We start from the raw sequence: 25,897 nt of genomic DNA, 5'->3' as shown, positions 1-25,897 counted from the left end.
GCGGGGCCGGCGAATCCTCCGTCTCCTAGCCCCTCCGGCAGCGCGAGCCTGCGCGTGATCGGCCCGCCCCGCGCCGCTGCTCTGCTGCGGGGGCCCCACGTGGGTAGGAAGCCGAGCCCGAGCCGCCGTCCCCGGGCCTCCTCGATGCATCTTTAGCCTGGTTGAGCCCGGCCCGGAGCATGGCTGAGAAGGTGCACGGGAAGCTGGGGCATGTTCTGGCCAACACAGCAGCAGCTAAACTCTTCTCCCTGAGCGGGCTGTTCGCTGTGTATAAACCCAAAGGGCCCACTTCAGCTAACGTGCTCAACCAGCTGAAGGAGAAGCTGCTGGCAGGTACTGCAGGGAAGGGGCAGGATGTCATCCTCGGGCTGGGTGGGGGGAGGCCACGGCGGGAGGGTCAAGCTGGGACTGGGGGTACCTTGGGAGGAGGCAGCTCTGGATGACACATGCTGGGAACTTCTTGCTCTTCCTACAATGCTAGGAGTCCCACAGCATTAGCGTTGAGAGCATCCGTCTGCACACAGTACTTTGCCCTCTAACTGTATGTATGCAAAGCCAATTGCTGGACCATCAGTTCCCCTCTGCAGGTGGCTGGGACTCTTACCCCTGTAATTGTCCCATTCCAGTTACCCCAGGCCCAGGTAAGGGTTTTGTGTGTGCAGATTACTGTCTGAGTGTAGCTTCCTTGCTGTGCAGTTTGCACCTTCACCTGTTCATATTCCCTAATCAGCGTAGTTTGAACCCACACCTAATTTGCGTCCACCCCTTCTTCTGCACATGGAGATAACCATGAGTCTACCTGACATGCAAATTTTGATACCTGATGTGCCCCTGAAAGTTTCAAAGCAAGTTTAAAAATCCAGATTTTCAAAGGTTGCAGAGCTGGAAAAGTCTAAACGAGGAATACTTTGGTTAGAGGGAAGTGAGATTTGTAAAATGTCTGTTAAAATACATATAGACAATAATCCTTCATCACAGGAGGGAGACACTAAAAAATGGCCTAAAATTAAATCCAAAATGAATGTGCCGCTTTCATTCAAATGTCTGATTTCAAAAATACATTATCCATTTGTGTTCACCTAGTTAGACTTTTTCAAGCTTCTTGTATGTATTTGGGCCTCCTCTTTGTGAATCTCCATTACAGGAGTGATTTAGTATCCCAGCAAACACAGGCAATATGTAAACCACAACTCTTAAGAACGTATTACCTCTTCCTTTTCAAAGTTCATATCACTGTTGCCTATCATGGAAAGAGAAAGTGAGAAAAATATATTTTCTCCTTAATTTTTCAGATTGTTTACTCTGGTGGGTCCTGATCTTGCAGTATGATCCATGGTGGTGGGATTCTTATTTCTCCATCAAGTCCCACTGAAATAATTTCAGTCCCACTCAGAGGCCCATGAGTCTGTATGAGTGGAACAGAATTTAAGGATTGTGAACACTACAGAACCAATCCCCACTGACTTCAGTTGGGCTCCATGCCACTCCTTACTCCACCTCTCCATAGTGAATTGCAGGTTGGGGTTTAAGATTGTAACCTCCTTGGGGGGCCAGGACCATGTTATCGTGTATACAGCACGTAGCATGATGGAGCCCTGATCCTGATTGGGGATTACAGAGTCTCCTACAGTATAAGGCCCCAATCCTGCATGGAAAACTGAAGTATTTTTGTCCCATGTAGGCACCCGTTGAGTGGGGTTCCATGCAGGCACAGGGGTCTGCCCATGTGAGTCCCAGTCCTGGATTAATGTCTGTGTAGTATAATTACAGTGGTAGTGGCTTTGTTGACAGCTAGTTTCTAAGTTCTTCCCGTTGTTTGTACGGGTCTCTCACTGTAACAGAAGAGAGAGAAACGCTTGAAATAATAGGAAAGTTGTTATAAAGCTACATAAATTGGAAATGGGTTTCAGAGTGGGAGTCATGTTAGTCTTTATCAGCAAAAACACAGGGGGGAGGGATAGCTCAGTGGTTTGAGCACTGGCCTGCTAAACTCAGAGTTGTGAGTTCAATCCTTGAGGGGGCCATTTAGGGATCTGGGGCAAAAATTGGGGATTGATCCTGCTTTGAGCAGGGGTTTAGACTAAGATGATCTCCTGAGGTTCCTTCCAAGTCCTTGTGGCACCTTGGAGACTAACATTTATTTGGGCATAAGCTTTTGTGGGCTAGAACCCACTTCATCAGATGCATGGAGTGGAAAATGCAGGAGCAGGTATAAATACATGAAAAGATGGGAGTTGCCTTACCACGTGTGAGGTCAGTCTAATGAGACAGTTCAATTAACAGTAGGATACCAAGGGAGGAAAAATAACTTTTGTAGTGGTAATGAGAAAGAGACTCTGAAATTAATATGGGGGAAATTAGGTTTAGGTTTTGTAATGACCCAGCCACTCCCAGTCTCTATTCAGGACTAATGTGATGATGTCCAGTTTGCAAATTAATTTCAGTTCTGCAGTTTCACGTTAGAATCTGTTTTTGAAGTGTTTTGGTTGAAGAGTTGCCACTTTTAGGTGTTTTATTGAGTGACCAGGGAGATTGAAGTGTTCTCCGACTGGTTTTTGAACGTTATAATTCCTGATTTCAGATTTGTGTCCATTTATTCTTTTGCGTAGAGACTGTCCGGTTTGGCCAATGTACAAAGCAGAGGGGCATTGCTGGCACATGATGGCATATATCACATTGGTAGATGTGCAGGTGAACGAGCCCCTGGTGGTGTGGCTGATGTGGTTAGGTCCAATGATGGTGTCCCTTTAATAGATGTGTGGACAGAGTTGGCATTGGGGTTTGTTGCAAGGTTTGGTTCCTGGGTTGGTGTTTTTGTTGTGTGGGGTGTAGTTGCTGTGAGTATTTGCTTTAGGTTGGGGGTCTGTCTGTAAGCAAGGACTGGCCTGTCTCCCAAGGTCTGTGAGAGGGAGGGATCGTCCTTCAGGATAAGTTGTCAATCCTTGATGATGCACTGGAGAGGTTTTAGTTGGGGGACTGTAGGTGATGGCTAATGGCGTTCTGTTACTTTCTTTGTTGGGCCTGTCTTGTAATAGACTTTTGGGGACCCTTCTGGCTCTGTCAATCTGTTTCTTCACTTCAGGGGATTTGGGGGCCTGTTTACCTTTTTCAACTGTATATTCAGTTGACTTGCTTTCAAGTTTATAATGGCCCTGAGAATCTGCGGAATGTTTCTTTTTCAGGGAGTGATAAAGGCTGTGGAATTCCTAGATGGGATTCTAACAGGCCAGTCACATTTCCCCATATGAGACTATTTGTTATATGTCATCACAGCAGATGGGCAACAAAGAGCAAATTCCACTCAGTTGCATGTAGGCATCCCTATTGAAACCATTCATGTAGCTGAGTGGTATGTGGCCCATTATATGCAATCAAATAAAGCAAGAATGCTCAGTGTCTGTGATGCTTTCTGTGAGTGTGTTCAGCTGGTGGTAGTTACTTGTTTCATTAAAGAAACAAATCAGGTAACCTGTCCACTCTGGTGTGTTTTGTGTATTCCTTTAACATTTCTATTTATAATTAGCTGATAGCAGCCACTTTCGCAGACAGGAAATTATGTGTGTGTGTACATATGTATAAAAAGAAAAGGAGTACTTGTGGCACCTAAGAGACTAACAAATTTATTAGAGCATAAGCTTTCGTGAGCTACAGCTCACTGCATCCGATGAAGTGAGCTGTAGCTCACGAAAGCTTATGCTCTAATAAATTTGTTAGTCTCTAAGGTGCCACAAGTACTCCTTTTCTTTTTGCGAATACAGACTAACACGGCTGCTACTCTGAAACCTGTATATATGTATATAATTCATGATTTAATCAGAGCATGAAGAAAAATGATTTCCATTGAATTTGTTTTGTCCTTTTTGATATATTGCAACATAAATAACAGGTTTTTTGCATGTGCCATGTTCTGAGGTTGTTCTGTAATGCGTTTTGTCAATTTATTTTTGCAGAAGCTGGTATACAAAAGTGTGCAAGAAAAAGGAAAAAACAGATTTTGAAGATTGGACATGGTGGGACTCTAGATAGTGCAGCTGCAGGAGTTCTGGGTAATTAAAATATGAATATCTGCAACAGTTGCCTTTGTTGTTTTTATTTAATGAATTGTACTTCTAATAGCCTGAGAAACAGATACATTTGTTTGGCTAAAGTGGTGTTTTGTAGCTGCTGTAATATTCTGTAGTGTTCGTTGTTATAATAATGCTATATATTTCTATGTCTTTATCTCAAAAGATCCCAAAGTGCTTTAGAAACTAGAGATACGTAGGATTCAGTTCAGCTATGGAGTGCAACAACACAGTAGTTCCTGATAGGAAATGGAAAAAAAACCTGTTTAATAACAAAGGCATCAATGAGGTTTCTACGTTTACTATCTCGCAATGATTTCAATATCAAGTGTGTTCAATTTACTGGTAATGGAATGATAATAGCCAGCTGTGTAAACTCAGCCTTGGGTCTGAGAGTCAAGATGGGATTAATCCCAGTTTGCACATCATCATCAATAATTTTGTTGAAGAACAACATAGAGCAGAATCTGCAGCTTCTATAATCTTAGCTCTGCAGGACTAAAAGGAATAAAAACAGTAAAAATTCTGTAAATTCAACAGGTGTGACTGTGAATATACATAGGGAACAGATCCACTGAGTTTTGACATAGTCACTTCTCAAAGTAGAACTTTGCTTCAAGGAAACAGACTGTTGCTAATGGCTGCCAGTAGGTTGGTAATTGTCTCTCTGTGACCTGCAGGTATTGTAAAATGCAACTCCCATAGACTAGAAGTAAACTTTAGCTCTGCTTGTTCCAATTTCCTGTTTACTCGTTTGCCATTTGTTGAAGAACATTGTTTCTGGATCTGAAACGGAAGGTTCTTTCTCTTGCACAGATGTTGCTGTTGAGCACATTATTTCTTGTTGTGGGGAATCATCAGCATTGATCCAGAAAACAAACAAAACAAAAATCATTGAGGCTTTTTAATTGCTTCTCCTACTGTCTTCTGGCTCCAGAGCTTGAATCTGTGGCATGATAGAATGTATTCAAGCTTGGTGTGTGTGTGTGTGTCTGGTAAAGACAGAGAATTGCATCACCTTAATATGTTTCCGATTGATGCTTCACAAGGGCAAAGCATGTTTTGTTCTAGTGACAGAGAAAAATCAATGCAAACCAAATAGAAAAGGACAAAATTCGTAGGAGGATGGGAGCAAATGCTTTCAAATTTCAAAAGATGTGAGAAGAAATAGTTGGGGGAGGGGAAGAAATAAAATAAAAATATTTTTTCTTTCTGTTATTTTTTTTAATAGTTCAGTTAACTGTTGTCTCCAGCGTATTGGTGGTGGTGGGGGAAGCTTTCTTCCACCTACAAAGCAGCATCACAAGAAGCCTCTGAGGCTACTAAACCTCCTCTCTTGATCTGTGCCTGTGTGGCCTCAAATTTCAAGATCTATGTTCTGATCCTTTCTTGCTGCTTGATATCAGACCTTTCTGCATATTTGTAACAGCTGGGTGAAAGCACTCTCTTCACTGATGTTCTAGCGTTTGAGAGATCACTAGGCAATGCCTGAGCAAGGCCTAATACAGTTCACTTTGGGGTTTTTATTAAGGAGTAGCCTGGCTCTAATGTAAAGCCTTTGGAAAACTTTTAGACCAAACATTTCTGATAGTCTCCCTCACTGGCTGGAGTTCTGCCCCAGAATAGGAATTGAACAGACTGTAGTTATGCAAAGTGTGATGGTTGCATGATGGAAGGTGAGAAGAGAAAGCAGAAAATTGTACAAGCACTTTGATATGAAAATCAGTTTCAATCACCTTCTTGACAAGGCAGAAGTCACCATTTATCCTCTCAGAAGTGAGCCCAGGCTGGGGAATGGTTGGTGCATGGAAATCGTCTGAGATAAGAGACACCCACGTGGGTAGTGGCTGATGTTTGCTAGTTAGCCATGAAATGGGTTCAAAGTATGAGCAGCAGCCCTAAAAGCTTCCCTCACCCCTCTGCTACTCTGCCAGTGTTCTTCTACCCTGACCTGTAGTGACTCCCCTTTTGGGGTGAGAGCAGTTCAGTCTGCATGTCCATGTGAGCTTCAGCCTCTCTTCTGAACCTCTCTTCAGGCATACGTTCTGCAACGAGTATTTCATTTGGTATAGATCATTGACTATCAGATTATGACCACTTTCAATCAGTATTGACCTAAGCTGTATTTGAATCAGTGACCTAGAAGTTAAAGACTTCATAGGGCATGTCTACATTGCAATAAAAAACCCGTAGTACCAAGTCTTAAAGCCTGCGTCCACTCACTCCAGTGTGAGGGGCTCACACTATGGGGCTAAAATAGTAGTGTAGAAGTTTGGGCTCAGGCTAGAGCCAGGGCTCTGAAACCCAAAAAGGGAAGTGGGTCCGAGCCCGTTTACACTACTATTTTTAACTAGTCAGTTAAAGCCCAAGTCAGTTGACCCAGGTTCTGAGACTTACAGCTGTGGGTTTGTTTGTTCTTTTGCAGCATCGATGTCTCCATGTTATTGTACCCCATGAATTGTGGTGTTAAAACAAATGGACGTGGAAAAGAGCTATCGAGTCATTGAGTCGGTCTCCCAGCCACTACAGGATGGTTCTCTATGGTACATGCTAACAGTGTTTTGTCAAGTCTGGTTCTAAATACTCTCAGTAGTTGTGGCCCCCTCCACTTGCTCTGAAGGTATATCTACATTGGCAGTAAAAGACCTGCAGCATGCCCATAACTGACCTGACCTTAGACTGCGGGCCTATATAATTGCAGGGTAGTCATTCGGCATCAGGCTGAAGCCCCAGCTCTGGAACCCCGTGAGGGGGGTGGGTCTCGCAGCTCAAACTCCAATCCAAGCTCAAATATCTACACTGCTATTTTTAGTCTTGAAGCCTGAGCCCCACAAGCCCGAATCAGCTGACCCAGGCTCTGAGACTTGATGCTGCGGGTTTGTTATTGCAGTGTAGACGTACCCTGAGAGACCTCTCTCCCAGACTCATTCTCCTTGTCAGGGAGTATTTCCTGTCATCCACCTTAAAATGTCCCTGTATTAGTTTCATCATCTGACTCCTTGTTTTACCATCTTGTACCCTCTAAAGAATTTCTCTCCTCCGTGTTTGCACCCTTCTGCATACAGCTTTCCAGATTTCTCCCTTTTAATAACTGAGCCATTTAGTTCTCCATTACTATCCAGTTCTAATAAGGTGCTTGGATACTCTGGAGCTGAGCACATTGCAAATGTATAGACACTGTTTTTCTGAAAAGATGCATTTTTATATGACTCTTTTATTTCATACCTGGGGTATGTCTCAGTCTGTGGGACTCAGGCTTGTGGACTCAGTGGTTCCAAACCCCTGCTTGAGCATTCACACTGCATCGTAAACCTAGGTCTACCATTGCTGGACCCAGGTCTCAGCTGTGCCAGTGCGTCTATACTGCACGACAGTGACCTTCCATCCTGGTTCTATGGCTTGACCTCCATCCACACTGCAAAATGACGGAGCTTGGACCCAAGTCTCAGTGGGACCTGCCCGTTTAGCAGCTTCCTAGAACCTGGGTCCTGTCTGCTTGCTCACCTGAGTCAGACTGATTTGTGTGTGGTTGGCAGCGGGGTTTCGACCAAACCTAAGTCAGAGCACGGGTATAGTGTACACTGTAGACATAACCTTGTAGGCTTGCCCTATTGCAAATGTGGGTAAAAAGGGGTGATTTAAGGTTTTGAGCACCAAGTAATTTTATCACAAAAATGGCTAAAAATCATATAGTTCAGAGAGACAGGAAATGGTAGGTCCAATCTTAATGCCAGTTCAGGGATGAGAGTCCCATTATTTCAGCTACATGGGGTTCTTGCCATGCCATGGGAAGTGGGAAGGCACTATGATTTAAAGACAAGCAAAATAATTCTTCAGCTGGCTAAATTGCTTTTGTCTTTGTGTTGAGGAAACTCTCAGAACATCTTTAAATTAGAGGTGTAACTTTTTTCTTTATTGAGTCAATTTTCTGAGATATCCCTTTAGTTCCATCAAGGTTTAATAGAAGTTGAAATTGTTGAAATTCTATTTCAAATGAGTCTAAACACTCCTATTTTGCATATAAAAATGTTTAAGCTCTTAGAAGTCATTTTAAACTTAAATGATTCTTAAATAAAGTTTTTCAACTTAAATGGTTATGTGGAGAGATTGTGTCTTATTTCTTACCAATCTATAGAGAGTTTTTCCTTGCCTTCCTGAGTTTGGTAAGGAGTTGGTTAAACATTGCCAGATAACTAACTAATTTCCCATTTAATATGAATGATTTTATACTCAGATGGCTTCTTATATTAACAATCTGTTATAGCAAGGTCATTTGATTCCATTTTTTTACATAAAACATCCACAATTCACATAATAGTGGTATTGAGGCAGTTATTACGTTTGCAAATACATATCTCAAAGCATTTAAGGGACAACAAAGGTTTTCACCTTCAAGAGGAAACATAGAGTTAGACATAACTAACATTGTCCATAAAACATTGTCCAACCATAAATGTTCTTCTTACCATTTGAAGACTTTAGACCAATTATAAAATAAATCAGTTTCAATAAGGATAATTCTAGATTTTTTCCCTTTTCAAAGGGGAGCGATAAAGACAGTCTCTTTTATTACTTAGTTTCTAGCTCTGATAATGCATCCTAAAAATCACCCTCCCTTTGGAATATCCTAAATACACATCCAGATCTCTTTCTAAAACACAAATATTTTCAGAAGTTTTGTTTTCTTGAGATAAAGATCATGTCTATACCAAACTTGTGTCCTGTACAAGGGGAGGTGTCCTGTTCTTTAAAGAGACACTCTTGTTGTTTGTTTGTTTGTCTTTTGACCCCATGGTTCCTACATTTACAGCTTGTAATTAACTTTTATCAAATAGTCTATACAAGGCATAAATCACAATAACTAACACTTTTGATACTATTTTGAAAGATGTGTGTAAAGGAAAATGTAGACCATTAAAGCTAAACAGAAGTTGTAAAGCTGCATTCCAGAGCACGTATAAACATTCTTGGAGGTAATATATTTGGTTTTATGGCTAAGGAGGTGTTCTCCTTTTTGACACTTTTGGTGCCTGTTATTGGTTGATGGAAAGCAGAGATTTCCTATGGATTCCCTTAATTAGCTTTAACCTTTGATTTAATTAAATTAGCAACTAAAAACTTAAGCACATGAGCTATCATATTCTTCAAGTATTCTGAGTGGAAACAATTGTGTCTCCTAAAACTGAGTAAAGGCAAGATTATACTATTTTAACAGTATAAAAGAGAATTATCATAATTTTATTAATAACCATTTTGCATCAATATTGATGTATATTCACCACAAAAGATAGTACTGGAGAATCCTACTGTATACTCTTTGTATGGTGATGACAGTTTTACAAATGTGTGGTTACAATGTACCTGGTTTTCTTGTTTTCCTCTGTCTGTTGTATCTACTACTTCTGAACACTGTGCAGAAAACCAATGGAAAAAGTTAGTAAAGAAAAGCACATTACTATAGGAAGTTTTAATGTGAATTCTAACACAGTAAAGCGATTTTCCTACCCATTTACTTTGAAAATCTGATTGTTAATCGCTTTGACAAGTCAAAATGTAGTTTAAAATTGGAAAAGCCAGTGGGCCACACAAACACGAGTCTGCCTGTTTGATTTATAAATGATCCTAGCAAGAGACTCAGGGACCTCATGATTATTTTACTTTCTTGCCCTGGTCCTATCACTGCCAAACTAATTCCATTGCGGTATACCTTAGCTGTGTTACTACAGGCCGCTAATAACCTTTAAATGGTCCATTAGTTACAGCAATGGCTTTGGCTCACTAATAATGAACCTTGCCAAAGACTTTATCAGGCCAGACTGAGAGCCATGGTTTGTGCTATTTCTTTCTTTAGTGATGACTGAAAATACAGCAAAATAAATCAAATCCAATCACAGGGTAGAATTAAAGCATTTTAACAATAGCCAAAGCTTATCTGTCTTCTGCTTCTTGTCCTGTCCTCAGTCCCAGTAGATAGAACATCAGAGGTATTTTCTCTTAGGCAATATCTTTATCTTTTAGTATCCTCCTCTTAAAAGACTCATTCAGCTGATCATGATAATTGAGGCCATTTATATGCTAGCAGTGCAGGAAATGTGTTATTTCTGACTAACGTGATGTATGGCAGTGAGTTGAGTGATAGTGAGTAGAGGGAGAATGTGAATCTAGTTAATGGAATAGAATGCTGTAATATTTCTCTTTCTGTCTTTGCAGTTGTTGGTATTGGAAAAGGAACTAAAATGCTGAGCAACATTTTGGCAGGCTCCAAGGTATGGCACACTAAGTTATTGATCTAAATATTTTTTCTGTGTCGAGGTGAATCGTGATACAGGCAATTAAAACATCCAGCATCAAGCAAGGACTCAGAATAGCTTCATTCCTGAAAGGACCCAAAGTGTTGCTATCACAAGCATGCTTAACTGTGTGTCGGAAACCCTTGTCTCTCTGATGTTGTCCCAGAGAGCTTACTGATGATCGGGGTCGTTTGTAGGAAGGCTTTTTCAATGTTCAGTTCTCTGTAGATTTTAAATATGAGATGTAGAAACACAATTATGAAGATGTCCTGTAAATATTGTAACTTCTTCTGTTTTTAAATCAAAACTTTAAAATCTCCATCCCCCCCATCCTTTCCTTCAAGTAGATATAAAAGAGTAATACTATAATTCTTCCATCACAAGCTGTTATGAAATTACATCTGTTCTTCACATCTGCTTTTTTAAAAATTCCATGCAGTCTTAAAAGACGAAACCCTTCGATTTTTTTTTCATCTTTATTATTAGTATTTCTATAATGGCTAGATGCAAATGGGGATGAGGGCTCCATTGTGCATAATCCCCAGCCCCAAAACATTTACACAAAATGTAACAAGCAAGTGTGAGCAAAATTAGGAAGGGAGGATAAAGGTGACAAAAATAATCTATGTAGTCACGTGAATTTATATATGTGGTTATTGATGTTTCCAAATCATCTTAGATTAAAAAAAACAAACAAACAGCAGTTTCCCATGGATGTATAACCAGATCATTAGTTGGCTGACTTCTTTGTAGGTATCACAGCAAAAGTTGGTCAAGAGGAAGGAATTGGAGGAGGAGCGGGTACTTGTGTTCTGAGTTAATTCCATTGGGGAGTTCCATGCATCGAAGGCAGCATGACATATAATGCATAGATGGTTCTAAGAGTGGATGTCAAACAGATCTGCAAGGCTAATAAGTAACCTTCTATTAATGTTTTCTTATTCAAAACACACTGTGCACTTGGGACATTATGTGCTCCTAGACTCTGATTTTAAAGACTCTTTGATCAGGGGAACATATATACAATTAGATTATAAACCCTTCAGAGCACAGATGGTCTCTCTCATTTCTGGGTTTGTACAGCATTCAGCATGGTGGGACTCCAGTCTTGAATGGGGATTTTGGGAGCTATCACACAAAAGAGAAAAGCATCATGTATTACCAGCTTAAGGACTGATCCTGCAAACATTTACCTACCTAAGTAGCATTAGTCATGTGAGGAATTCCTTTATCGTCAGTTGGGCTATTCACATGAATGAATTCTGTGCATAAGTATTTGCAGGATTGAGACGTTAGTATGCAAAGCACAAGTGACAGCAGGTGGATTTGGAGAACTATTATTCTGCATAGTTAACAGATGGGAACTTGACTCACCTCTGGTTGTACTTTCTGGCTAGTCGCATCAAAACCTTGGCTTGTGTGTTTACATTTCCAGGCCATAGATGTTGGGTAAGTGGATAGGTGGACTTACTCCAGTTAATCCAGTAGGGTTGGTTCCAGCCCTGGGTGTTAGGGGTTTTGCACACATCTTGAAAGCTGAAAATGTAAAGTCCTGTTGTTTAGAGAATACTTTTAAAATGGGAAAATGGGCAAGAATAGATGAAGAAATCAATATAACAGTCAAGTGCTCTCCAGATTTTGTTACTTTAGGAAAGTCAATAATGACTTTTGACTTTTTAAAGTCAATTGACAGCTCCTCTAATGCATTTCATGCTGACTGTTTTTCTTCCTTTTTTCATCTCTGATCCATGACTAGTAAACTATTTATAGATCTGTGATGATGATCTGAACTAGAGCCTGACTGATATTCACCCAGGTTTAAGAAGAGATAAAAGACAGAAAAGCAGTTGTGACAATAGGGCCTGATTTAAAGTCCCTTGCAGTCAATTGTGATGCAGTTTTAGATTTGGTTTTGGTAAGTAATGAGGATGTCATAGAAGAGCTAGTCATAGGAAATAACTTTGGTTCAAGTGATCTTGAATTTATTTAGTTTAAATGAAGTGGAAGGAGAATCAAAACCAAGCAATCAGTTATGGATTTTGGTTTCAAGGGGAAGACTTTGGGAAATTAAGGGAATTAGTTGAAGACATCAACTCGATTGAAGCACTCAAAGACTTAAATGTGAAAGAGGCTTGGGATTTATAGCTATATTTAAAAAAAAAAAAAAGAATAAGAAAGGATGAGGTTGGGCGCTATACAGTGTGGATGGAAAGGAGGTTGAAGAGGAAGACCCAAAAACTAAATGAATACTTTGCCTTGGTTTTCAATAAGGATGATAATATGGAACATGGGTATGAAGGCAGGATGGCAGATGGAAATGAGTGTATAGAAATGGAAATTACCACATCTGAGGTGGGAGAAAAATGTGAAGATTTTAATTTGGTTAAATCAGGGGGACCAGATAATTTCCATCCCAGAATACTGAAAGAACTGGCACATGAGATTGCTAGCCTAGGAGCAAGGATTTTTAATACATCTATCTATCTGGGGCTAGTGCTATATGGCTGGAGTATAGCTAACATTGTCACTATATTTAAGAAAGGGAAAAAGTGATCCTGGCAATTGAAGACCTTTTAGTCTGTCCTCAGTAGTGTGCTATAGAACAGCGGTTCTCAAAATGTGGGTCGGGACACCAAAATGGGTTGTGACCCAATTTTAAGGAGGTTGCCAGGGCCGGTATTAGACTTACTGGGACCTAGGGCTGAAGCTGAAGTCCTAGCTCCAGCCCCACCTGGGGTAGTAGGGGTCAGGCTGTGGGGTGATGGGGCTTGGGCTGTGGTCCTGTCTCCCTTCCCCAGGTTGGTGGGGCTCAGGCTCCACCCCCATCCCAGGATCATGTAGTAACTTTGTTGTCAGAAGGGGATCATGGTGCAATGAAGTTTGAGAACCTCTGCCTTAGAACAAATTGTGAAGGAAAGGCTAATTTAAGTTAATGGAGACAAACAGCAAAGGGGATATAATTCAACATGATTTTCCAAAGGTAGATGATGCCAGACTAACTTGATTCCTTTTTTTGAGAAATTAACTGATTTTTTTCACTAAGGGAAATACAGTAGATGTAACATACATGGACTTAATAAAGCATTTGGCACAGTACTACATGGGAAATTATTACATAAATTAGAGAATATGGGGTTAGTACAAGCATTGTAAACTGGATAAAGAACTGCCTTAAGGGGAGAAGGCAATGGTTTTGTTGAAAGGTTAACTGTTGGACTGGAAGGAGGTTACTAGTGGAGTTCCTTAAGTATTGGTCTTGGAATCAATCTTATTCACGATTTGTATTGACTTTGTCACAAAAAGTAGGTGTGTGCTAATGATCTGGATGACCTTGAAGATTGGAGTGACAGAAATGGGATGAAATTCAGCAGTACCAAGTGCAAGGTCTAAGGGTCTAACAATAAGAATTTCTGGGGGCTCATCAGTTGGAGATGATAGGGGAAGAGAGAGATATGGGTGCATGGGTTGATCACAAGATGACTGAGGCACCAATGTGATATGGCTGTGAAAAAGGCAAACGTCATCCTAGGCTATATTAAGCAAGGCATTTCCAGTAGAGATAGAAAAGTATTAATGCCATTGCAGAAGGCACTGGTAAGACCTCCTCTGGAATACTGTGCACAGTTCTGGTCTCCCATGTTCAAGAAAGATGAATACAAAGTGGAACAGGTGTAGAGAAGAACTACAAGGATGATCGGGGAGAGGAGAGTCTATCTTATGAGAAGATAAGGGAAGAGCTTGGCTTGTTTAGCCGAGGAGAAAGAAGGCTGGGAGAGGATATGACTGCTCTCTTTACATACATTGGGGGAATAAATGCCAAATTGGGAGAAGAGCCATTTAAGCTAAAGGACAATGTTGCACAAGAACAAACTGGCCAGGCTGGAAAATGAAAGGTTTCTCACTGTCAGAGGAGTGAGCTTCTGAAACAGCCTCCCAATAACAATTGTGGGGGCAAAGAACCTCTCTCTCTTTAGAGCTGGGCAAATTTATGAGTGTGATTGTGTGATGGGGTTGCTTGTGCTAGTAGGGGACAGCAGAGCTGGGGTTACTTCCAGTTTGTCTTATGTTCCTAGAAGCTCATGTTTCAGGGCTTCACCTGGCCATCAGGAGGGGGTCAGGAATGGATTCTGTTACTCCCTCTCCCCAGTGTATTCTAGATATTTTTAGGTCTTCTTTCTCTTATGCATCATAGAAGGCCACAGCCGGAGATGAGATATTGGAAAGGGTGAGCCAGGACTCTGAGGTAGTACCAAGCAGTCTCTCTCTCAGGTGCTTGGCTGGCTGGTTCTTGCTCACAAACTCAGGTATTTTCCCCTAGGTCAGATTGGCCATGACCTTGGGGGCTTTTGCCTTCCACTGCAGTGACTGAGTGCAAGTCACTTGCAAGGATCATCCAGTTATATCTCACAATGATTTCCTTGCCATTGCAGGGGCCTTGGCATTGGTACGTCTCAGTCCCTCTTATTCTCTCACTATGGCACATAACCATCTAGTCTCCTGTGGTTTGTATTAATTTGTTCTAGTTTTGGTTGTTGGGTTTAGTGTGAAGGTGCTGGGTTGTATTAGTTGCTTTTGATATACAGGAGGTCAGACTAGGTCATCTGGTAGTCCTTCTGGCCTTAACCTCTGACTCTAATTGGAGTCTCTCCGTTGACCTTGGTGGGCTTTGGATTAGGACAATAGTACTCATAACTTACTATAGTTCCTGAGGTTGAGTCCCTGTTACTTGAGACTTTAACTTTTTATAGTGTGGCATCCCCTTTTTAATACCTTATCCATTACAGAAAAGCTTTGTCATATTAGCTAAATCAGCTTTAAATAGTTCTAGCTAAACTAGTACAAATCCTTAATGTAGGTGCTCTTAAATCCATTTAACCCTCATCTAAATTGGTTTAGTTTAATTTGGTAATTTATTGACACAAGTTAAAATTATTTTTAAGTGAGGGTTAAGCCAGTTTGCAAATCTATGTAGATAGACTCATAGGTTTAACTGGGTGGCTACAGAGGTGTCAGGACTAATAGTAGTTAGCCATGACTATTCTTTATTCTAAAGTTGTTGAAAAACTTTTTGCCTTTTAGCTGTCGTGCTGTCTACTAGGATTGGAGTCTCTCTTACTTCATCATACATCATGTGTTTGAAATAATTGTTACTTTTGCTCTAATTCTCTCCTTTTTATGTTCGATTCCACTACATTCAATATGCATTTCTGCTGGGGATTTTCTTTTTAATTACGTTAAAGCTATCTTCAAGAGAAATCAGATCCAGTCTATCAACACTAGCAGCATAATTACACTCGTGCCACAAAACTTATGTTGTTGCTGTGAACTATGTATGACAGCTCTGCCAAAGAGATGGATGTCAGAATTTTTCCAAATGTTCTATCAAACTTAAGCTGATTTGGCTGCCACCAGCATGATTCCCTGATCTGTAATTCATACAGCCTCTGTAAGGAATATCATGATTTATCAGTTCTGTAATCAAGTGTGTGACCTCCTTAAGGACTAACTCAAAAGAAATAGAAATGTCCAGCAAAGTTTCTCAAAGCTCCAAGTTTCTTATCAAGTTCCTTAATATTTTTCCAGAAATAGGCATGTCTGTGTGTTTTTTTTATTTCAAATGTTCCAGCAAAGTTGTGGAATAAATTACAGCATGTGAATGGGCTACTCTTATGGCTCAAAGACTAGCATGCTATTCTTCCTCTGAAAGACGTGGGGTAGTCTGATCAGAGTAACTCTGTTCCTAAGACAGAGACTATGTGGAGGTGATGTTTGTGAGCAGATAATTTAGAGAGCTCTCGCTAACAGCAGAAAGTTTAAAGGAAACCATTGCTTTGGAAAAATCTCTCCCACGCTAAGATGTGCTGTAATGTAGCTATGCAGAAAGAAGTTGTGGGCTCATCTTCTTGAGGGAGGTAGGAGGCTTGGCAGACTAAGCAGCCAGCAATGAGATACTGTATTATTCTAATAATTCCCAATGGGGCGGGGGGAGATTGTGAGGCAGGGATGTCTCTAGCACAAAGAGCCTTCACTGAAGTGAGATAAAACAAGATAATCAAAACTTCAGACACCCAGGTAGCATATTCACTCATATTTAGTTAATTGCATTATAAAGAGCCCAACTCTGGCTTCACTCACATTCTCCTCAGCAGGGTCACATGCACCCGGGTGACCCCAGAGTCTTCACTGCGGTCATACCAAGGTAAATGAGACCAGAAGTTGGGCCATCATGAGCATTCTGTGCTCTGAATCCTCAAATATTGACAGGTTGAAAACCTGCTTTTCTTTTCCGGAGGGTAGAATCTCTAGTCATTCTTTTTTTATTGGAAGCCCCAGGAGCTCCAGTGACTTGTGGAGAATTAGAATTGACTTCCCTGCATTGATTGCAAATGCTCAAGTGGAGAGTAGGTGAATTGAGCATTTGATCTCAAAGGTTGCAGCCTCTCCAGAGGGGCTCACTATCAAAATGTCATCTGGATAATATAAAACCCAAACTCCAAATCGCCTCAAAGACTAGAGGCAAAAAGGGATCAAGGGGAGAATGAAGATGCTGAGTTAGTAGCCTGATTTGGAACAGTGTGGATTCTTTATAGTTAGAAAACTGAACTCCCGAGGATCCTGAATGGGGCATGGAAACTATTTCAATTATCCAGCCTTTTTTAAGTGCAGCTTCACCATGTTTTGTCTCATAAATACGGAGCTTGCTTCTTAAGGGTTCTTCAAGAGAAACTGGACCAACTTCCTTTATAGTATGAGAACTTCTTACTGACCTGTACGTTTATTGTAGCATCATTCTAGGAAGTGGCTGATTGGATTCATGGTCCATCTAATCCAGTATCATTTCTGCAGGGGTTAGTCCCAGACATTGTAGAGAAAGGTGCAAGAGCCTATAATGAAATAAATGCCTCATAGGGAACATTATTTCCTAATCAATAATTTACAACGGGTTGTCTTATGCCCAGAAGCATGAGAATTTAGATCCCTAAGTTTTTGTATATTATCTAATGTAATTGTTGATATAATAATTATGCATATTAATATCTAATTCTTTTTTGACTTGGGCACCATCATGTAGCAATGAGTTCCGTGGGGTAATTATGCTTTTTTTATTTTAAGTTTCCTTTTATCTGTTAAATTTTTTTTGCAAAAACATCCTAGTGCGTGCGGTGAATTTTTTCAAGTGTAAGAAACTAAATAACTGACTTTCTTTATGTGGCACACATCTTTATTGTTTAGTATTAAAACACCTTTTCCCCACAGTAGCACCACGCAAGCAGATCAAGGGCACCTGCTTGCCTTGTGGTATTTTATCTAGCCAGCTATCCATTCCAGTAAAATAATACACAGTGCAATACAGACTAAGCAAAACATTGTGAGAGGATGTCTTCATTGCAATTAAACACCTGCAGCTGGTCTGTGCCAGCTGACTCAGGCTTGCGGTACTATTTAATTACAGTGTAGATATTCTGGCTGGGGCTGCAGCCTAAGCTCTGGAACCCTCTCACCTGTCAGGGTTGTAGAGTCCGGGCTTCAGCCCAAGGCTGAACGTCTACTCTGCAATTAAACAGTCCCTCAAGCCCGAGTTTGATACTAAGTTAGATACCCAGCCGCGGGGATCTAATTGCAGCCTAGACATACTCAGAGTGAAATCCTGGCCCCGTTGAAGTCATTGGTAAAACTCCTGTTAACTCCAGTGGAGTCAGGACTTCGCCCTCTTTCATGATTGTGTGATTATAAACTTGTCTGAAACGGTTTTATTGTTCCATAGTCAAAATAGCACTGTCCTAAATGAAATAAACACCTACAGCATGGAAGTAATTACTATAAACAAATGTAAATTAGTTATGAAAGTTGCCAGGAGTATATTCAAATGGTCCCACAAAGTAGATCTTCTGTTGTACTAAAAGGCGGTCACATGCTGCTTCATTGATTGGGGAGATAAATTTGTCACTTGTCTTTCCTATTATGGCCGTTATTTTGCCTATAAATCTACTCAGGTGAGGATATGGCTGGCTCTTGGGGGTGGGGTGCGGTGCGGGGGAAGTTTTTTGATGCCCTTACACTGAACAGCACTCCACAAATGCTCTTCAGTAGTCCCACTGACTTTAATAGGACTAAAATCATGAGTAAAGGTATCTGTATTTGGCCTTTCATCATTAGTGAGGGTTAATAATTAAAAGCATGCACTCGGGGGATAAAAAGGTAAAACGTGAAAAAGAATCTCTTGACTTGTTGTGCTATTAGCACTGTGAAATGCGCTGAAGTAAGGGCCAATTTCCTTGGGAAGCTTCTAATTTTGGGTGGGAAGAACCACCTCCTCCCTAAATTTAAGAATCAATAAAACAAACAAATACTCCCCCTCTCACACACCCAATATTTGCACTGTATCTTCTCCTGTTTCCTTGCTTCATTGAAAGAGAGATGATCTGACTCTTTGTCTCTTAAAGAATTTTACAAGAAGAACAGAGCAGAGTCTAATCGTTGAAATGATGAACAGAAAGAGCTGTGAGGCTGTGTAAAAAGCAGATGCTCCTGTAGCTGTGAAGAGTGAATTGAGCAGATATTTGCTACCTTCTTCCATGAATATAACACACACATTGGAAAACTGATACATGTCCACATTACTTATTTTAGACCTTGAGAAGTGTTTCCTTTTTTTTTTTTTAACTGAACAATTTAAGATTATGGAGGGTACAGTAAGAAATGATCGGTCCTCTCTTTTACACTGTTCCACATTGGAGGACAAGGATTCACTGATTAAATTAATAGCAGGTAAACTTATCATCAATAAGAGGAAATACTGCTTCAAAGAATATGTAATTAGGTGGTGGAATTTGCTGCTATTTATTATTTGTAGTACTATAATGATTAGGAGCCGTAGTTCTTGTAAATGGAAGTGGCAGTGGCAGAAAAATAGCCTTATTAGGGAAAGAGACTGAAATTAAGAGAACTGGTTCTAGTCATAGCCTTCCTGAGTAAACCTTGAGAAAATCACCTGAACCCAGATTTTTCAAAAATTGATTTTGAGTGCTTCAGTTTTTGCGTACCCACTGTGACACACAAGGCCTGATTGTTTTCATTCATATATATGTTGTGGATGCTAACTGTCTTAAGATGAAAAGGAGTACTTGTGGCACCTTAGAGACTAACAAATTTATTAAAGCATAAGCTTTCGTGAGCTACAGCTCACTTCATCGGATGCATGAGTCAGTTAACTTAGGCTTGAATAGAGACTGGGAATGGATGAGTCATTACACAAAGTAAAACTATTTCCCCATGCCTCTAGCTTTCATCCAGATCATACCACTTGATCCATTGTCTACAGCCAAGCGCTACGATATAACCGCATTTGCTCCAACCCCTCAGACAGAGACAAACACCTACAAGATCTCTATCATGCATTCCTACAACTACAATACCCACCTGCTGAAGTGAAGAAACAGATTGACAGAGCCAGAAGAGTACCCAGAAGTCACCTACTACAGGACAGGCCCACCAAAGAAAATGACAGAACGCCACAGCCATCACCTTCAGCCCCCAACTAAAACCTCTCCAACGCATCATCAAGGATCTACAACCTATCCTGAAGGATGACCCCTCACTCTCACAGATCTTGGGAGACATGCCAGTCCTTGCTTACAGACAGCCCCCCAATCTGAAGCAAATACTCACCAGCAACCACACACCACACAACAGAACCACTAACCCAGGAACCTATCCTTGCAACAAAGCCCGTTGCCAACTCTGTCCACATATCTATTCAGGGGATACCATCATAGGGCCTAATCACATCAGCCACACTATCAGAGGCTCGTTCACCTGCGCATCTACCAATGTGATATATGCCATCATGTGCCAGCAATGCCCCTCTGCCATGTACATTGGCCAAACTGGACAGTCTCTACGTAAAAGAATGAATGGACACAAATCAGACGTCAAGAATTATAACATTCAAAAACCAGTTGGAGAACACTTCAATCTCTCCGGTCACTCGATTACAGACCTAAGAGTGGCTATCCTTCAACAAAAAAGCTTCAAAAACAGACTCCAACGAGAGACTGCTGAATTGGAATTAATTTGCAAACTGGATACAATTAATTTAGGCTTGAATAGAGACTGGGAATGGATGAGTCATTACACAAAGTAAAACTATTTCCCCATGGTATTTCTCCCTCCCACCCCACCCCCCACTGTTCCTCTGATATTCTTGTTAACTGCTGGAATTAGCCTACCTTGCTTGTCACCATGAAAGGTTTTCCTCCTTTCCCCTCCCTGCTGCTGGTGATGGCTTATCTTAAGTGATCACTCTCCTTACAGTGTGTATGATAAACTCATTGTTTCATGTTCTCTCTGTGTGTGTATATAAATCTCTCCTCTGTTTTTTCCACCAAATGCATCCGATGAAGTGAGCTGTAGCTCACGAAAGCTTATGCTCTAATAAATTTGTTAGTCTCTAAGGTGCCACAAGTACTCCTTTTCTTTTTGCGAATACAGACTAACACGGCTGCTACTCTGAAACCTGTCTTAAGATGGTCACCTCACATCAGTGTCAACTTTTGAAAATAGGTCTTAGTGTTCCTGCTTCCTCCCTTCTTCCTTGTATAATGGAACTAATACTTACCTACTTAACAGGGATATTGTGAAGCTGAATTCATTGTTTAAAAATGCTTTGAGATACTTTGATGGAAGGCACTGTGGAAATGCAAAGGGGTGTTCAGTACAAAAAGAGTGTGTTCAATGTTATGCCTCGTCAGTGAAGCATGCAGATGTCATGAAATGCCAAAGGTAAGGCTCCACACACAACCTTGACTCTGTCAGGCTCTGATTCCAGGCATTTGGACCTGGTGGTTGGAATGGTGGTCAATGCCGGATGTAGGATCAGGACGTGGCCGAGGGCAGTGGTAAAACTTGGTTCCAGGGACAGGCCATGGGTCAGAACTGAGGTCAGATCCATAGACAAACCAAATCGGTATCGTAGTGAGAGTCCAGATGCAGGCCATAGGTCGAAGCAGGGTCGGAGTCAGTCCTAGGGCTTGGGAGTCAGGAGGTGGATGCAGGCCTGGATAAAAGAGAAGGATATGGACAAGGCTTGAGCAGGCTGGAACAAGGCTCCAGGAAGGTTGGGGCAGGAACAGGAACCAGATGAAGGACAGCCTGGAAGCCTAGGGAGTCTGTTTTATTATTATTATTATTATTTATTTATTACATAATAAAATATCATACAGTTTCAATCCAGTGTTTTTCTATAGCACTGATCACCAGGGCATCTGAACATTCAACAGGTAAATTAGATCTGCATGCTGATGTCCATAACACACTTTATAGAGGATTCTGCTGTTTGCCTTTTCTAGGAGGCATTCTGCAGTAGCCATTTATATGGTAACCACACATTAAATGTTGCTGTCAGAATTTATTGTATAGATTAAGTGAAAAGACAGAGTAATAGTGAAATGCTGCTGGCAAATATAGGCTTTTTCATTTGACAACTATGTTATATTTGAAGCTAACAGTCTCGTCCCTTGAATTGCACCTAAGCAAGGCTGCCATATATCGTGAAAAGGAAATGTGTTGTTTATGGCTACTAAGTAACTGATCTTGATAAGATGACTTGTGCCAATGAGACATTTTGCAGGGCAAAAGGTGCACAGCTGCTAATCCTTGTATGAGTTTATTGAGAGAACTCAATGCAAAACATACTGTGTATATCAACTATGCAGTTTTTTCCAGCAGATCGTAACTTGATCAAATCAAAATCAGTTTTCACTGGAACACATAAAGGCATTCCTCCCCCATAGGAGCTACTCCTCTGGCAAATTTGATCTTCCTACTATGACTCCTTTTTGCTAGAGATACCTTTTATTAGAGGGAAGGTCAGATAGAATCTTCTTTGTATAATGGGGAAAGTGCTGCTTTCCATATCCCCAATTCTTCCCCCTCGCCACCCCTCTCCTCTTATCTTAAAAACAACTCAAGAGTGTTTGCTTAAGTTAAGAAAAAAAATTCACATGGAAAATTTCAGAGCAAAATGTGAGTTTTGGAAAGTTCTGTGTGTCTGAAAAGGGGGTTCGAATGGAAATGCTTCTGCAACCTTAGTCTCTGACAATCCACTCTAGTGATTTATATCTGCACTGGAAGATTTTTATTACCCTATATATTTTTTTTTAACATAGGTACTGGAGCTACTGAATTCAAACACTCTTCTGGTTTCCCTTCCCCTCCCTCTTTTTCCTCCCACATCTTCCCCCCAAAATATAGGTTATAAAAGGGCCCCAGGTATGTAGTGCAGGTATTAATTTGCCTGCTGCCCTACCATTAGTGAGGTGGCTCTGCATGCTGTGTATTTCTCAAGTCTCTCTCTTTCATGTTAACCACAGGGGCTAACCTATTAATATCTCTGCTTCATGCTCTATTAATATTCAGACTTTTTTGAAGTACAGTATTAAAAATTTTGAAGAGGCTGCACTTATTGTGCTGTGGGAACTATTGCCTCACAAAATGAAGAGTATTTAAAGAGTCCGCTCCAGTTAAAATTTTTGTTTTCTCTCTCTCTTACACCCACCCCCTCCTTCTGACCTCTGTAAATTACATATTTGTATTCGCTACATATACAGTTCTTCCTTCCCACTTTAACAAAATATTAAATAACATTAATATTAAATAACACACTGAGTCAACTCTTTTTTTTTCTTTTTTTTTTTAATTATGAACTCATGGGAGTCAGAAACAGATGACCTGTTAGCAGATCTGTCTATTCCTACGCTGAAGCAGTTTTGTTCCTTTTAGTGCCCCTTTCTAGTCGCTCAGAGATTCTTGTGCTGCTGCCATTTGGAGTTTACTAGATCTTAGCATGAGGAAACTTCTTTGGATTTAACCTAAATATTAATTTTCATAATTTACTTTGACATTCCTAGTTATACCACATTGCACCATTCTAAAACAATCTCTTTTCTCCTGTGAAGAGTCTGTTCTATTTCTGGGAGAAAGAAAATCCAGAATTTCCATAATACCCGATTCCTCAAAAAGTTAGGTGCAGGGTTGGGGGTTTGTGTTTCCCCTGTGTAATCCATTGCACAGGTGGTAGAGTTTAGCAGTGGGAAGGAGGGAATGAGCTTGTGTCAAAACAAAACTCTATTCAAGACCAAGATTGAGATTTTTTTTTTTTTTCTAGTGAGTGCAGAGAGTTTCCAGTGGGGACGGTGTCTGGAAACTTTGAATTAAAAGACCTAGTACTACCAAGCAGCTGGTTTCTTAAGTAGGTCTGCATGTTGTAAGACCTTGTTTGTGCTTAGCAGTGTGACCATGTATCACTGAAATCTGGGGGATGATCTGAGGTCCCTAATATTTTTACAAAACTCTAGTATTTTGTTCTGGCTTTTGGAATTCCCTGCAGTCTCTCACTACATCCCCCGAGTTATCAAATCACTCCCTGATCTCTGGCAGAACTTTCGGCTGCAGGCTCCACCCTGATGGGTGTTGCTAGTGTTTCACTTTGAAAATCAGGTCACCCCATGTTTTGGAGTGTTTTAAGTAAGAGGCTGATATAAGGGGTCAGACAATCCAGCTAGTCCTAGGGTAAAGATCAGAGTTCTTCAGCAATGACTGAACAATTACAGCATCTAGCAGTAAATAAAATTTAGTACAGCTTTAGCACAAAGTCAGCTTTTTCACGCAGGAGAAAAATGGATGCTAGAGGAGAGAAATTGTAGTTTTTCTGTAGTAAGAGGACATGTTTGCTATTTGTTAATTTTGAACTTGTCATAAAATTCTTTTTGTCCCCTCTGTAATCTTAATTTTGTCTTTTGGTAACATTTTCAAATTGTTTGCGGGCCTCCTGCTTTTAATATGTCTGATCATGGCTGCTGGAAGTCCTTTTGTTTTGTAAAATAATTGGGACTAAAATAATCATCCATTTTCTCCTATCCTTGGGCTGTCTTTTCTATTTAGAGCCAGGCATTGTTTCTTGCTATTTGTTTTGAACAGTGCTTAGCACAATGGAACCCTGGTCTTGCCTGAAACCTTTAGGTGCTATTGAAATAAATTTAACAAGTTAGATAAATAACTAATCTTGGTCAGGAGTTAGTGATAAATGTTATGAATCTATGGACACAAATTGAATGTACTTTTATAAATAACCATATAGGGCCAATTTAGTACATACAGAGGCCCAAGTTTGCAACCAAGATGCATCTGCAGGTTTGGTAACTGTAGGCGCAAAGCATGCAATTGCATGGTTAGGCACCAGCATGGTAGTTTTGATGCACACTTACCCATTTGTGCTCCAGCTGATTGCTACCAGTGTCCTTGCAACCTCTGTAGGCTTCCTGTGCTCACATCTTTGTCAGGCACATACATATATTGATCTTCTATTTATCTCAGATCTGATTTCTCTGATAATTCTCAGTCTATCAAATAGGGTTCTTAGCTTTTTTTTCCCTCCGACAGTCCCATGTTCAATTGCTGCTCTGATTTGAAAATAGCTTATCCTCAAATGAACTCTAAGAACCATTTGTCCTACTTCCTACAGTCCTTCCTTTCCAGGAAATTCCAGCAATGGGAGCCACCTTGCAACTTTAAAGACAGCTATTAATGACCCTATTTTACAATTGCATCCCAGAGGTTGAGTGTCTGTTCTAAAAGTTGCTGTTCCATTTTTTAAAAAAGCTTTTAAAACAGGTTATAATTCAGGATTTCAGGTCTCTGACCCTTTTCCCAATAAAACTTTGATATATAAAATAAAACTGAGAAGTACTATTCCCATGGTCTCTCTGGCATTTTCACTGACAAGTGGTATGGACATGCCTGGCAGTCAGCCCAGGGTCTCTTACCATTGTGAAACTGACTAGAAAGAATTTAAAGTTCCTAGATATGGGTGCAGAGAACCCATGTACATTTTCTCTCCCCCCCCCCCCCCCGCTCCAGTAAATCTGTATATTAAGCATGGGTATCAGGGTTTAACTGGTAAATATCCATTGAAGTCTAAAACTGAAAGCATTTATTTAGAGTGGCTATTCTTTTAACAAAAGAAACATCCTTGTTATATAATCCCCGGGGGTTTGCCATTTGTGTGTGAATCCCGCCAGTCTTACCCTGCAGAGCCAAAGGGAATGGCTCAGGTTACCAGGGTCCCACCTGCAGTGGTGACTCCAGAAAAAAAGCTGCCCCACATCTCTCATCCTGCAAATCTGCCAGTGGGTGACCCAAGCCATCTAGATGTGTCACGAATGATCAAAGTGTGGAACACCTGGTTTTTGTTCCACATCCCACCATAATTGACAGAATGCCCAATACTTTGATACTAACACCAGTTTTTAGGGATATTTCCTCACTGTGTGAATGAAACAAGCCAGTTTCTTACAGTCTCTTACAGTGTGGAAGAGTGGTGGGAGAAAATCTGTGCACAGCTTGCTTGAGCACTGGGAGGCTTAGAGAGAGGGTTTCGACCTGAATCTCACATGGAATGCCTTAGGGAAGGCAATTTTGGAGGGGAAGTAGGTGCTGGGTGCTGCCTGATCTGCCCCACAATAAAATTAGTTTAGTCTGGGAGCA

General features: G+C 40.8%; 1 protein-coding gene across 4 annotated transcripts in view; it reads left to right on the top strand.

Moving 5' to 3' along the window:
• The first annotated feature begins 23 nt into the window (after positions 1 to 23).
• Positions 24 to 25,897, top strand: part of TRUB1 (TruB pseudouridine synthase family member 1) — a 42,345-nt gene continuing 16,471 nt past the window's right edge. For 3 of the 4 annotated variants that reach the window (XM_043517979.1, XM_038411682.2, XM_043517980.1), the window contains exons 1-3: positions 24 to 333; positions 3,951 to 4,046; positions 10,275 to 10,330. In XM_043517979.1, coding sequence (XP_043373914.1) covers positions 180 to 333; positions 3,951 to 4,046; positions 10,275 to 10,330 — 306 coding nt within the window. In that variant the 5' untranslated portion in view covers positions 24 to 179. The remainder of the gene's footprint in view (positions 334 to 3,950; positions 4,047 to 10,274; positions 10,331 to 25,897) is intronic. The other variant, XM_038411683.2, reaches the window with a different exon arrangement.

This window comes from Dermochelys coriacea, chromosome 7 (assembly GCF_009764565.3).
Source record: "Dermochelys coriacea isolate rDerCor1 chromosome 7, rDerCor1.pri.v4, whole genome shotgun sequence".
NCBI lineage: Eukaryota > Metazoa > Chordata > Testudines > Dermochelyidae > Dermochelys > Dermochelys coriacea.
Note: the sequence above shows the minus strand (reverse complement) of the source record. Positions and strands in the feature narration are given on the sequence as shown.